The following is a 15316-nucleotide window of genomic DNA, read 5'->3' on the forward strand; positions in this document are numbered from 1 at the left end:
CTTTAACAAATTAAGATCAGTTTGGTTGATAAAATTTAGTTCTGTGGTAGTTGATTCTTTAAGACATGAGATCCTCTATCTGTCCTCCTTTGGTGGTATTTATTCTAGAATTGCCGTCTCCTGAAACACTGTCCATTCAACAAGTGCTTACTAAGCAGGTATTTTTTGGTTCAGGCATTGCGCCCCCAGTTCTAGGTACACAAGAGAGCCAGTTCTACTTTCGTGAACTATTCAGTGTTGGCAATGTCTTGTGGTGATACTATGGAGCTTGTACTCAGGATGCCATTGGATAGAGTCTACCCCTTCCCCTTTCTTAAGTTGATGACATAAAAAAAAAAAAAAACCAACCCATATGATAACTGCCAGAAAGATTTAGAAAGATTTTATGAGCTTCAGACTCCATCCCTATTCAAATCCTTTCATCTCTTAAAGGCCACTGTTACAGTGGAAAGGATATTGGGTGTTACAGCCAAACAGGCTCTGGTTCATATCCTGACTCTGCCATTTACTAGCTGTATGGTTAGGAAGAAATCACTCACATTCTCTGAGTCATTTAAATTACTTTTCTTGGAGGCAGTAGGATTAAATAAGAGATCAGTACTAGGTTTAGCCCAAAGATTCTTTGCTAAGTGACTACCCCAGCACAGGTATGAGTAGAATTCAGAAGAAAACCATGAATGGGAATGCTACTTTTTGAATCAACCTTATATTAAGAAAAAAAAAAAAAAATCCAAGGGAAATCTTTGGGGGGTGGTAAGATCCCTATGTTGAGACGACTGGTTTAGATTCCCATGGATCTCTTGTCCTTAATTTTCTCAAGTTTATTTTTATTTTGATTAGGCTCAAGTTACCTTCCCCTCCTCCCACTCCAGTCTAGGAACCCAGTACACTCAGGCTGCCTAGGGATTCCCATCATGGCAGCCTACTTTAGTGCTTAACCTTTCCTGATCCATGAAAACACATTTATTCTATGGTCTAGTCACTCTCCAAGGTTTATTAGCAAACTTGATGATGTTGGGTTGAGATATGGATAACTTTAAGTATATTATACATCCTGGATAATTCAAACATTAATAATGTCAACTATGGTGGGAAAATTAGGCAAAGGACGTTTTTGTCACTTACCAAGTAGAATAAGCACCTAGTGCTAGTTAAGTGGGCACTACCAAGGAACAGATCAATGCAGTCTGAAAACTCTCACTGTCATAAAAAAGATATATATGTACATGGCAATAAAGAGGGATATCTTCCATGAGTCACAAGAGGAATTGTGTCAGGAGGCCAAAAGCAGAAGAAGACACCTTCTCCAGAACCAGATTATGTCTGGAGAAGGGATATTTTTCCTAGTCATTGTCCCTCTAGGACACTGAGATGAGAAATGTCTGGAATGAATGTTTAAACAAGGTGGAGTTGGGAGTGGGGTGGAGGTATGTGAAGCCAAGACTGCCTACTGATTGATACTTTGTGCCCTAGTGGTGCCAAGCTCCTGGTAGGGGCTAAGATGGTATTCATTGCTTAGATAAACAGATACTTATTTGTTTGTGTCTGAACGCATCACATTTTGCCAGTTGGCTGGGGACACAGGTTGGCTTATGTGTACTAAGCTGTTGATGGTTGCTCAGAAGCGACCTTGTTCAGAACATGGATGTGTATGTTGTGTGTGATGCCCTTACCAGTGAAGTTGAACCTTTGAGATTATTTCAAGTGTATAAATGATGACATCTTCATCTGTGTTATATGTTCCAGGCCTCTGGTGCTTTTCTCAGTCACTGAAGAAGAAAGCCTACAGGACGGTCCTTAAAATACAGCTTTCTGTTAGTGGCCTCTTGATTTTAATACATATGTGACGGTTTTAAGGCCCTTACTCTAATTCACATTCTTAGTACTTGGGCCCTTCCTATTAGGGAAGTGGCCCAGATCTCCTTTCTTTATCCCTAACTCTCCCCATTATCAGGGTAATAAAAGGATTTTTTCCATTATTTTCCCCGTGGTTTTCATATGTTTGTTTTGTTTGCTACCTTCATCATAGAAATTGAGGGCAAGTAGATGAGAGATTTTTCTGTGCATTTAAGTAATTATATGCTTCTGGTTCTGCATGTCCCTGGCTCAGCTGCCTAACTGTTCCCAAGTAGTTCAGTCTCATTTTGCTCATGACTGGCCTTTTCTAAGGTAACACTTGGGTTCTATCTTGGGGATCAAAAACTTGAGAAATGTTTTAAGTGCCTGTGGCTTCATTGACAATGGAATTGCAGGGGGTGGGCGTGGGCAATGCTTACAGGCTAAATAAAGGCTCTTGGTAAGAGCACATATGCTGAGAGAATGTTTCATCTTCCCTCTTTCCATAGCAACTTTATCTGTAAGATTAAGCATTCTGCTGGTGGCATAGTTAATAAAAAATCTTGGCTCCAGTTCAGAACTGTTTGTCTGCCATTACTGGAACCTCTTTACTTTGCTCCATTTCATCATTTGATTTTTGTTTCCTTCTGTCTTCCCAGGTGGCATTGGTAGGGTGGTCAACGGAGCCTTTATGGTGCTGAAAGGGCATCGGTCTATTGTTAACCAGGTCCGATTTAACCCTCACACCTACATGATCTGCTCTTCTGGCGTAGAAAAGATTATCAAGGTGAGGCATCTTTCCCTTCTAACTGTTTTAAACAAATTATTACAATTCATAATGGGAAGAAACTAGAACAATATATATAGGACCTCATATCTAAACATACTAAAGGTCTATCAAAATTCTCAATTATTTTGGGGCACTTGGCTGGCTCAGTCAGTAGAGCATACGACTTTTGATCTTGTGTTTGTGAGTTCAAGCCCCACGTTGGGCACAGATTACTTTTAAAAACCTCTCGATTATTTTCACATGCTACAGAATACTGAAAAATTGATATTAAAAAGAGTGGTTTAAAACCCTCCTTTCAGGACCTCTTTTAAAAATAGTCACCAGGCTTTGAAACTAGATGCCATTTGTATGCCACTATGTTGCCAATAGCTTTTGATCTGGAGTCTGATGAGTTCTGTTTTCCAAGCCTCATCTGGAAGCCACTGTCCCCTCAGTTACTCGGGTGCACTTTGCATTAATTGCTATGCTAATATGGCACAGACATAACTAAGTGACTGCCAGAACCATAGCTAAATTGTCTCAGAACATATCAAAAACCACTGCATGTGGTTGTGATTGAAGCTAAACACTTGCATTAGTTGCACATCGACTCAATGAACTGAACCCAGCCAAGGAATGTATTTGGAACCTGCAACCAAGAGACCAAGCCTGGCCTGTGTCCACAGAAGGACATCACTCACATTCCAGTAGTTAGTAACCCTTTTCCACATTGGAGAAAATGAAGGTTTGAGGCAAATGATAAATTCTTCAGGACTCATTGATAACTTGATTTTTAAGTAAGGATGGATGATAATCCCCCCAAAAGATAAAACTCCTCATATTTTATCCTAAAATGACATTGAAAACCAGTTTTCATTTTCTTCTCTTCTTTCCTCCTTCCTTCCTTTTTTCCTCCCTCCCTCCCTCTCTTTTTCCCTTTCCTTTTCTTTTTCTTTAACTATTCAAGTTATATCTGAGCAAGGGAAGTTGTCAGAAATGTAATGTTGGAGTATGGGTCGTATTTTTATTTATCCTTAATCCAACTTCCTTTATTTAAGTTTTGTTGGTCCTATGGATCAGGACTGACTTTCATGATTGCACATATTTTTCCACAGACCTGGAGCAGGACTTCTGGATCATTTTTATGGACTTTTTCTTTTTATAGATGATGAGATTTAAATGATAAACTACCCATCTGGGGTTAATTACACAGCTGATTAGCGGTAGTTAGGATAGAGCCCTGTTTCTTGTTCTTCCCAATGTCCTGTCACACTCCCATGCTGGTGGAAGGCAGCAGGCAGCCAGAGGCCCCTGCTAGAGGTGGTCATCTTAAGAGTCCTTCACTGAGCAGTTGTGGAGTTGGCTCTGTCCCTTGAATTGCTTTCTCTTCTCCTTTGGCCGATGACTAATGGGTTGGCACAGTAGCATGTCCTCTCTCGGCCTGGTGACGTCATTCTCTTTCTCAGAGCCCAGCTTGGACATCTCCTTTAGAAGAGAGATTCCTGTTTGGCTATGTACTCTGGGATGCTTCTGTACTTAGTCTCCCCATTTATTGTTTAGTCAACTGGAGGCCTTACCCTAAAGGTCATGTTTGGAAACTAGCCAAGTTCTCAGAGGAGAAAGAGAAGAAAATGTTTTCTCTGGGAGGTTATCCAGACTTAACTATGGAACTCACTGCTTCCAGGTTCCCATGGGGTCTGAATGCTGCCCTACCAAGAGGCCTGATTAGCCATTTGAAACCTTAAGTCAACACAACTGGTGCCCTTGAATAGTTATTTGAGTCTGTTTCCCATCTGTCAAGTAAGGATGCTAACAGTGACTTGCCATCCAGGAGTGCCTTGTGAATTACCTGTGCCTGACAATTTCTGACTATTTTAATAAGTGTCACTTTCCTGCTTGCTATTTCTGAGAGGACCAATGGCCCCAAGAGCATAATGTTTTAGCCCAGTCTGAGCTCTTTTTTCTCTCCACTTCACCTTCTCCCTTGTCCTTTACTGCTGCCTTTTTAACTCAGAGTAGAATCCCTGCTGTCAGGGCCAACCTCTTCTCACCCATAACAGTTTTCTAACTCCCTGAATGTCCACACTGAGCAAACAAGGGGGTTTGTTTTGTATTTAAACACAGAGGGGCAAGATAGGACAAATGCTGACATTTTTTTCCCTCAAAGGCCAGTATTCATTTATTCAATTATGATACTTGTGACATTTATGATATACCTGTGTATGCCATTTGTGCTAGGGCCTATGGGGAACATAAAGGAAAAAAAAGGTAACGCAGGTCCCCCAGGAATTGATGACCCAGTAGGAGAGACAAGAAATAAAGATAATGAAAAAATGCAATACCTACATAAGAGATATAAACAAAATGCTCTGGGGGAAAGAGAGTTTTCCCATCTGTGGTAACCTCAGGCAGGAAATATTTGAACTAGATTTTGAAGAATAAAGACTGTAAAAGGAAGAAGAATAAGATAGCAGGAACATTCTAAGTAGAGGGAATGGGTAGTTAATTATTTCATTGAATCAGTAAATATTTATTGATCACCTACAGTGTTCCAGGCATTATACTAAGAAATAATACTCAGAAACAGTGAAGTGTAGGACCTGTTCAGAAAATGATCCTGTTTGGCCAAAATGAAGTGCACAAGAAGAGAGATCTAAGATATAAGGCAGGAAGGTTAGCAAGAGATGGGCCCAGAAGGTCTTGGAAGCCAGATTAGAGAGTGTGGAGAACCCTTGAGTAGCAATTTTAGGTCTCTGTCTGTATAGATTTTCTTGGTAGATGGACAAATTTCTTTTTTTTTTTTTTTTTTAATTTTTTTAATGTTTATTATTTGTTTTTGAGAGAGAGAGAGACCAAGCATGAGCAGGAGAGAGGCAAAAAGAGAGGGAGACACAGAATCCGAAGCAAGCTCCAGGCTCTGAGCTATCAGCACAGAGCCTAACATGGGGCTCAAACCAAGGAACCATGAGATCCTGATCTGAGCCGAAGTCGGACGCTTAACTGACTGAGCCACCCGGGCACCCCTGACAAATTTCTTAATTTAGTACAATATCACAAAGAGAAGAAGGCTTAGAGCTGCTACATCAGGCTTGTCATGGTCACCTATGTAGATCAGAACACTTGCTACTTAATTGTTTTCCATTTTGATGATGTTTAAATAAGAATTGAACTGCATCTTTTTCCTCAGCAGCCTTTTTTTTTTTTTAATGTTTATTTATTTTGAGGGAGAGAGAATGAGGAGGGGAAGGGCAGAGAGAGAGAGGGGGAGAAAGAATCCCAAGCAGGCTCCACACTTTCAGCACAGAATCTGACGTGGGGCTTGAATTCATGAACTGTGTGATCATGACCTGAGCCGAAATCAAGACTCAGATGCTTAATGGACTGAGCCACCGCAGGGCCCTACCCTCAGCAGTCTCTTGAACTAAACTTTTCACTGGGCTTGGAGAAGAACCTGCTCATCCCTCCTTTTCTCATGAACCTTGCCCCTAGAGGAGTCATATCTAGCCACATTTAACATGTTAGCAACAGGAAGTTGTGTTTTGGGGGCACCTGGGTGGCTCAGTCGGTTAAGCATCCGACCTCAGCTCAGGTCATGATCTCGGGGTCCTTGAGTTCGAGCCCCACATCGAGCTCTGTGTTGACAGCTCAGAGCCTGGAGCCGGCTTCAGATTCTGTGTCTCCCCCTCTGTCTCTGCCCCTCCCCTGCTCATGCTCTGTCTCTCTCTCACTCTCAAAAATAAAGATTAAAAAAAATTTTTTAAAAGAAGTTGTGTTTTTGTTGCTTTACTTCTGAGTTGTTTCAGTGGAAAGAAATAACCACTTTCACAAATATTTGAAACTGACATTTTAAGGATGAGGACTAAGATAATAGCGACGGTCAGTCCTTCTGATGTTCAAAAGTCTCTTTGAGGATGGGTCTGAGACTTTCTAGTTAAGGTGTTCAGCTGCCAAGTGAAAGAGAAAGCACCATGTTTTGTTGTGCTGTGGTATAGGTTATGTCATTTTGTCATTTTCATTTCTACAGATGAGAAAAGAGACTTTCAAGAGTGAAGTCATTTGCCCAGGGCTATGTGAGGCCACAGAGCTGGGGTTCCTACCCCTTCTGTCAGCCCCAGCAGCTCTGTGCTACAAGTCCCTTGAGGACTGAAAACTGCCTGTCTGGCATGATGGTTTTGTTTTGCTCTGAATCCTAGGATTGGATAAGACCCATCTAATTCACTGTTTAGATCAGGGGGTTGAGCTTTATCCAAGGTCAACCAGCTAACTAGGAATTGAGTGGGAACCCACACTCAAGTCTCCTGTCTCCTGATCCAGTGGTTTGTTCCATTACTCTAAGCTTCAGGAATGAAAGTCTACCTCAGCTTAATACATTCCAGAGCCCAAATAAAAGCTGACTTTCAGTGTTAATGATTTTCATTCCTGAAGGAAGAAATAGGAGGCTGGGTAATAGATCAGAAAGAACCTAGAAACTGGTTTGTTGGATAGTTGGACCAGCATCCCACCTTCAATATTTTGTACTTCTGTTAACAAATTCTGTGTTTCTGTGATGCACATATAGATTCATCTTTATATTAGATAACATGGTTAGTAACATTTCACCATTTTTAAACTGAGAAAGTAAGAGATCTGGCCCAGAATATAGAATGAGGCCCCAAAAAGTCCTAAGGACTTTGCCTTTGGAATCCCTCCAGTTTCCTTCCTAAGCCACCAAACTTTTCCCTTGGACATTTGTTTGCAGAGATAGTCATTCGTAGCTTGAGCCTGTTGTTGAAGGCCATATCTGAATGTTTCCCAAACTTTGGGTCTCACAAAGAATTTGAGAATCTCCTCAGAAAAATCCTTTATTTTCTGCTACTTAAACTTTTTTTTTTTTTTTTAAGTTTTTTTTGGGGGGTGCCTGCATGGCTCAGTCAGTTGAGCGTCTGACTTCAGCTCAAGTCATGATCTCACGGTTTGGGAGTTTGAGCCCCACATCAGGCTCGCTGCTGTCAGCATGGAGCCTGCTTTGCATCCTCTGTCCCCCTCTCTCTGCTCCCCCCACTTGTGCTCTCTCAAAAATAAATTTTTTTTCTATATTTATTTTTGAGAGAGAGAGAGTGGGGGTGGCACAGAGAGAGAGGGGGAGAGAGAATCCCAAGTAGGCTCTGCCCTGTCAGCAACAGAGCCCAATGTAGAGCTCAAACTCATGAACCATGAGATCATGACCTGAGCCGAAATCAAGAGTCAGATGCTTAACAGACTGAGCCACACATGTGCCCCTCCACTATTTTCTAACCGTATACTAGTGTTTCTTAAATGTTGGTCTCCCCTTGTTAAAAATGCAGAGCCCTGGTACCCAGTGGTGATGTAGTGAATCAGAATCTCTACGGGTGGGACTCAGGAGTCAACACTGTTATGACTCTTCAGGTGATTCTTGCGCACTTTGGGGTGTGAGAACGACTACTTAAACCTCCCCTGGGTCACATAATGAAGATGGAGACGGGAGAACGCCTGAGGAGTTGTGGGCAGGGAACAAAGTCAAAAGAAGAATAAATCTAAAGTAAGAATTGGTGAAAAGAGCTAATTTAGGTTTTTCTAGCCCCTTTTGAACTGGGGATCCTCCAAAGAGATTCTGCCTCCCAGAAGTTGCAAGTTAAGCATGGGAAGGGTTGGGCCTCAGGAAAGTGCTCATAAGGAGGTGAATTTGTCCTTGGATAGCTTTGGGGAAGCAAAGGCATTGTCTTGATCCAGGTTAGAGAATGAAGAGCCCTGTTTTCTGGGTTGGGTGCCTAAAGATAGACACCAGCCTGTCAGGCAAGAAAATCGCCTGGAATTTCATCTGAGTTGCCATGGCTACCGGCTGATGTAACTGAGCTTCTGTGAGCTGCTCCATGGACCAGTCTGGCAGTCAGGTGAAGCTAAGCATTCTCATTTGCAGTGACAGCTTAATTACCTTGAACTGGATTTTTGCATAACTTATTCCACTTGTAAAGTTGGGCCTTTGCAGTCAGGCACACCTGAGTTTGAGTCCTACCTAGCTCTGCCTAGATCCTCTGGTTGTCAGCCTGTATCTCTGGTGATAGAGTGGAGGCTGTTAAAGGGTGGGTCTCCGGTCTTGGGGTGTGTGTCCTACCCATTCCTGTAGCTAACAGAAGAGTTGGGGAGCAGGCCAGCAGCAACCTGGTTAAGAGAACCCAGTTTCCCGGGTAACTGATGCCTGCATGTCCAAGAGGGAACTGCAGTGTAGGCAGTTGGCTATTCTTATCAAGCTCCACAAGCAATTCCCATTAGTTAAAAATAGAAATGTTGCAGTTGGGGAGAAGTGGAGTTATAGGCTGAAATACTAACTACCACGGAGGACTGACTGCTGGGTCTGTTTCCACTTTGGAAAAGTGGCACCTCCCTGTGCACAGCTTCAGTCTTCTGAGAGTTTTGAGCACGTTGGCCAATCTTCAAGTCTTCCCCTGCCCTTCAAGATTATGGAGGGGGTTGTTGTAATTTCCACGCTACTAACACAGGAAGCTAAAGGAGACGGGGCGCTGTAGGGGAGATGGCGTGTCACTGTGCTGCGCCTAGAGACGGGACTTCGCTTTCCCGACACTAGGCTGATGCCGTGTCCTAGACGATGCTTTTTCCAACATCCGACTCTAGAAGCCTGGGTTTTCATGTGTGGCCCACATAATCCGGTCTGGTAAAGAATACATTTTTAAAACTGGTTAGCAAATCCTGGCTAAATGACAGGGGAGGGTCCGGAGAAACTCTGCCTTAGTGTTCTTTATCACTACCAGCTTTAGAGTACCTCCCAATCAGGCCTCCTTGGTTTTGTTTTTGCCTTCTGTGCAGATCTGGAGCCCATACAAGCAGCCAGGATGTACAGGAGACCTAGACGGACGGATTGAGGATGATTCCCGCTGCCTCTATACCCACGAAGAATACATCAGCCTTGTGCTGAACAGCGGGAGTGGCCTGTCACACGACTATGCCAACCAGTCCGTGCAGGAAGACCCCCGGATGATGGCCTTCTTTGACTCGTTGGTGCGCCGAGAGATCGAGGGCTGGAGCTCTGACTCGGACAGCGACCTCAGTGAGAGCACTATACTCCAGCTGCACGCTGGGGTCAGCGAACGCTCAGGCTACACTGACTCAGAGTCCTCAGCCTCGCTGCCCCGTTCCCCTCCACCCACGGTGGACGAGAATGCCGACAGCGCCTTCCATCTGGGGCCCCTGCGGGTCACCACCACCAACGCGGTGGCGTCACCTCCACCGCCGCCCACGTGCGAGGACGCAGCCTCTCGCCAGCAGCGCCTGTCTGCCCTGCGGCGCTACCAGGACAAACGCCTCCTGGCCCTCTCCAACGAGTCCGACTCCGAGGAGAACGCCTGCGAGGTTGAGCTGGACACAGATCTCTTCCCCCGGCCGCGGTCTCCCAGCCCTGAAGACGAGTCCAGCAGCTCCAGCAGCTCCAGCAGCTCTGAGGACCAGGAGGAGCTGAACGAGCGCCGAACCTCCACGCGGCAGCGGAACGCCATGCGGCGCCGACAGAAGACACCCCGGGAAGAGAGGCCCACCCCTGCGAGCAAGCCCGCCAACACCTACATTGGAGAAGACAACTACGATTACCCCCAGATCAAAGTGGATGACCTCTCCTCCTCCCCGACGTCCTCCCCTGAGCGGGGCACTTCCACCCTGGAGATTCAGCCGAGCCGAGCATCGCCAACCTCCGACATAGAGTCGGTTGAACGAAAAATTTATAAGGCTTACAAGTGGCTCCGCTACTCCTATATCTCCTACTCAAATAACAAAGATGGAGAGAGCTCCCTCGTGGCTGGGGAGGCCGACGAAGGGAGGGCCGGAACCAGCCACAAGGATAACCCAGCCCCTTCTTCCAGTAAGGAAGCCTGTCTAAGCATGACCATAGCCCAGAGGAACCAGGACCTGCCCCCTGAAGGTCGCAGCAAGGATGCTTTTAAAGAAGGGACTTCTGCTAGAAATCCCAGCAATGGCTCAGGCCATGAGCACAGCAGCCACCCTTGGGCAGAGGCGCCAGAAGATACCTCACAGGACACTAACAATGGTAGCTCTGTAGAACATTCTTTCGAAACCAAGAAGCTCAATGGAAAGGCCCTGAGCAAGGCCCTAAGCAGCCGGGCTGAGGAGCCGCCCTCTCCTCCTGTCCCCAAGGCATCTGGCTCCACTCTCAGCAGTGGGTCTGGCAGCTGTCCCAGGACCCAGTCTGATGACAGTGAGGAGCGGAGCCCCGAAACCATCTGTGCCAACCACAACAATGGACGCTTACACCCCCGCCCCCCTCATCCCCACAACAATGGGCAGAACTTCGGGGAGCTGGAGGCAGTGGCCTGCTCTTCCCCAGGACATTCGGACACTGACCATGATAACTTGTCCCTGACAGGGACGCTCCTACACAAAGATTGTTGTGGGTCTGAAATGGCCTGTGAGACCCCCAGTGCTGGAACGAGAGAGGACCCCACTGACCCCCCAGACACAGACAGCAGTAGGGCTGTTCACGGCCACAGTGGCCTCAAAAGGCACCGAATCGAATTGGAAGATACAGATTCAGAGAATTCCTCCTCAGAGAAGAAATTAAAAACATGATAAATACAAAGGGAAAACAAAAAGCTATGAAAAGTAGCTTTACAAAGAAAATTTTTAATCCTGTTTAGTGAACGCAGAGAAAAGGAAAAAAAGTATTAAAGGCACATAAAACCAGGGCCTGAGATTTTGTGTCTGATGCTGCTCCCTTCTATTCAATAATGGGTCTGAATGTTTAGCTGGTCACTGGCTTGTGCTGTGTAAGGAGAGGTGGGGGGGAAATCCAAGTGACTCCTTTCTAGTAAGACTTGAGCATCGCGTACCTGTGCGTTTTGTTAAAGTAAATCCTTGTTGAGACATTTGACTTGTTCTTGTGTGTGTTCACCGGCACGTGTGAGCTCATTGTCTCCGAGGCTTTTCTTTTGGTTCTCCATCGGGAAGGATCAATGGATCTGTATCTTTTGCCATCTCACCTTGTTTACATGCTGTCAGTGTTCTGGTCTTAATGGTGAGTGCCTGCTGAATCTGACTGCCCTGCCAATGAGTTGTGGATTTATGCTGAAAAAATGAAGGGGAGAATGGAAACAAGCCTTCCATGCTGGAAGGAACACATGGTTCCTTTCTGAAGGAAACTTTCCTTCCATGTTTTCTCTCAGTAGCACTTCTTCATTGAGCATTTAATGTGGACACACTAAAAGTGAACTGTATTTAATGCTAATGGGAGGTTAGCACTTGAGATCAGATTCCAGAGAACGTAGATTCCTGGTCAACTTCACCCATGGCAAATTGAGCAGTGCTGGGCCACACTCTGTATGGAGGCCATGAACTAGAACTAGTTATGGGGGACTGCTTTAACCAGTTAGGTACTACTTCCTAAGAGGAGCTCTTGAGGCCAGCGGGCACTTCCTTGGCCCTCTGTGATGAAGGGAGGGGGAAAAGGCAGCTCTGAAGAGCTTGGTGCTCAGACGATTTAAGCAGATGTCATAGGTATGTTCATGAAGAAGTGTAGTGAAGAGCAGAGTGTGGTGCCATGTTCTTTTAATTCAACCCAAAATGCTTGGTCAGAATTGAAGGAAACTGGCATCTTCCCCTGGGCTTGCAACTAGCAGAGGCTGTGGTGTTCTGACTAGATCTTGCAGAGCAGTAGGCATCTCTAAATAACCGATTCCTGTTGAGTTGGTGTGTTAGGAGGCAGAGAAGAGTCTCTGGTTTAAGGCTCCTGGCTCCTGGCAGAGACTGCATTTCACCGAGAGGGGGAAAGACCAAGAGATTTTCAGCATCACAGTGGTCCATCCTTACAGTCACTTGGTCATAGTTACACAAAGCAGGAAGACCTAGGGATGACCAGATATCTCGTCAGCACAGATGTCATGAAAAAGCAGAATCGTGGCAAGAAATGAGGAAGAGAGGGAAAGAGGCACACTGTAACTTTTCTTGGGTGCAAATGTGCTAGACCACTTGGGGCGCGGCCAGCATTGGCGTAGAGAGGACCGAATGTGTGACTGATCCAGTGTTCCTTTTAGAGAAGGGCCCGTCCTACTGGGACTGGGACCATGTGGAGGATGAAGACTTGGATGAATTTAGGCGCTGGGGGAAGAAGGATTATTTATAAAAGGAAGGTTGTTGATCTCAGCCAAAAGGAGATATCATCTGGCTAAGCTTTGTGAAAGGAAAGACGTGCCTGGTATGTGTGATGTGACTTGGGTATGAAAACACTGTCTTAGGAGAAGGAGATGAGGGACTATGAGTAGCAGTGGAGATGCTTACAATTTAACAACTGTAATCTCACGGGGGCGGTGGGGGGGGGGAGTGGGAAAGTGATTCTGTAACTATTAGAATTACTTTGGATTTGTAATGAAAATGGTTCTATGATTTGTCTTTGACTATTCACAGATAATTGTAAATTCTGGTTTTATAAGCCCAAGTCATTTTACATTTGCTTTTCCAAAATATATTAAATTGGAATTTTTTAATCCTTTATATACAAAAAAAAGATATCATCACTCAGTGTGTGTTTCTCTTCCCCTTCCTAGTCAGCCTCCCTAATCTTTTTGTTTTACCTAATCAAGTAGGTAGCCTCTTCTGATTTCTCTTAGGACAATCCACTGTTCCTAGAGGAAAAGAAGTTAAGTTCCCTTGGGAAACAGCCACTTGGTGGTTATTGTTTCCAAATGCAGAACTTGGTCTTTCATGTAAAAAGCCTTAATTTCATTTGAGTTCTCCAAAGAGAAGTCAAAGTTCATTCTGGTTCAATTTTAGTGTTCAAGAAAGATCGTTTTTAGCAAGGATGTCTCCTATCCTTGGGAGAGACTCTTCCCAGCACCCCAGATTCCACTTGCTAGGAGATAAGCCCACAAGACACTCACTGGAACAGGCTGAGAAATGCTTATCTCCATAGCCACTCCACTCTCACTTCCAGAAATCTCCTGTCTTGTGATCGTAGGCCTGGAAACCTGGCAGGAACCACTTCCAGAATCCTTGTGAACTGAGGCCCCAACTTTGGAGGCACATTCGATCCCCAAAGTCTTTCATGATGGTATTTTTACTAGCAGGACAGACGGCACTGATTAGATTAAGAACTATTTGAAAGTGCCTCTTTTGGTTTTTTTTTTTTTCCTGTATCCTGTATATAAATTTTTTAAGTGGCTGGTCCAGAGAGGTAAAACCGTTTCTTTCCACTTTATTTTCTGCCTGGTTTTGTAAGTAATTCCTGTGTCTCTAGGACAGCAGTAAATGAGTAGTTGGCTTGGGGCAAAAGAAGGTTGCAACTGTGCTTGATTTACTAAGCCAGGAATTCCTTGTTTGTCAAGGTGCCTTCCTCTGCTGAAGCCTTACCTCCTCACAAGCCCCTCCTCTTGTGACTCCCAGCAACGCTAGCTCTTCTCTTGTGTATATGCAAATAAACCTATTATTCACTTCTCACGGCTTCCTCTTCTCTTCCAGGGAAGACTTGGTTGCTTAGACACCCCCCGATCCTTCATTTCTTTCCTGTTTTAATTCTCGCCTAGTTGAAACTCAATTCAAAGCCACTCTGAAGACTAGAAGAAAAACTGTGGTACTCTACATCCATGCCAATGGTCATTGCCACTTCTAGGTATGGGACAAAGGTCACATCTGGACAATAAAATGTAGGGTAGGAGGAGGTATCTACTTGGTCTCCTTTAGCAGGCTTGCGTGGACTCAAGAATAGTGAGATCCTGGAATTAACCCTTTTATTGGCTGGAACGGAGGGAGTGATGCAGTGAAGTAACATTACGAACGACCCCAAAAGAAAGTTTTTGATGTTTCCAAATAACAAGTTGCTTTTCCTGCCCTGTTTCAGGCATACTTTGCAAGCGTTTTCCTTTAAAAAAAAAAAGAAGAAGAAGAAGAAGAAGAAGAAAAGACCTTCCATATCTTGCCTGTAAAGCTGCCGCTTTTAGTTAACTGAAAAATTCTTGCCAACCAAGACTCTTGTGAGGAAGATAGACACTTCTAAAGGAAGGCCATCCACCTCTTACGACCTAAGCAAGGCAGTGGGCCAGGGTTGAAACACTAAGGTGAAGTGAGGCTCCATGAGTCCAGACTTGCCTACAGCAGCAAGATAATGGCTTTGGACAACCTGTGCAGTTCTCTCAGGTGGGATATTTCAGTCTAAGTGCTCATTTGTGCTTGAGCGCTCATACCAGAATGAAAGAACATGAATTCAGGTGGCTTGGAAGTAATTTTGAATTATTTCACATGTAACAGAAGAAAACTGTAAAAAGAAATCTGAACCATGTGCACACTAATTGCAATTCACTCTCAGTGCAAAGGTGGTAAGATGGCTCTCAGAACTGGAGGCTGAGAGGGACGCCTGGGTGGCTCAGTCTGTTAAGAGTCTGACTTCGGCTCAGGTCATGATGTGGCAGTTCAAGAGTTAGAGCCCCTCGTCGGGCTCTATCTTAACAGCTCAGAGCCTGGAGCCTGCTTTGGATTCTGTGTCTCCCTCTCTCTACCCCTCCCCCACGCACACTCTGTCGGTCTCTCTCAAAAATAAGTAAGCATTTAAAAAAAAAAAAAAGAACGGAGGCTCAGAGGCAAAGATGAACTTCCCTGGGGCCAGCAATGACATGGCAAGAGACCAGCTGCAGGGTTGCTCCACTCCACCCCCTCAATGGGGTTACCTTGAGCTGTGCAGAAGGGTCCTTTGGGGCTTGTTGA

The 15316-nt window shown here is 44.8% G+C and overlaps 1 protein-coding gene across 4 annotated transcripts in view; it reads left to right on the forward strand.

Moving 5' to 3' along the window:
• The window catches only part of DCAF5 (DDB1 and CUL4 associated factor 5), a 103848-nt gene extending 92353 nt beyond the window's left edge, over window positions 1-11495 (forward strand). For all 4 annotated transcript variants that reach the window (XM_049612583.1, XM_049612584.1, XM_049612585.1 and 1 more), the window contains exons 8-9: window positions 2496-2623; window positions 9428-11495. In XM_049612583.1, the coding sequence (XP_049468540.1) occupies window positions 2496-2623; window positions 9428-11197 (1898 nt within the window). In that variant the 3' untranslated portion in view covers window positions 11198-11495. The remainder of the gene's footprint in view (window positions 1-2495; window positions 2624-9427) is intronic.
• The last annotated feature ends 3821 nt before the right edge of the window (window positions 11496-15316 follow it).

This window comes from Panthera uncia, assembly GCF_023721935.1.
Source record: "Panthera uncia isolate 11264 chromosome B3 unlocalized genomic scaffold, Puncia_PCG_1.0 HiC_scaffold_1, whole genome shotgun sequence".
Lineage (NCBI taxonomy): Eukaryota > Metazoa > Chordata > Mammalia > Carnivora > Felidae > Panthera > Panthera uncia.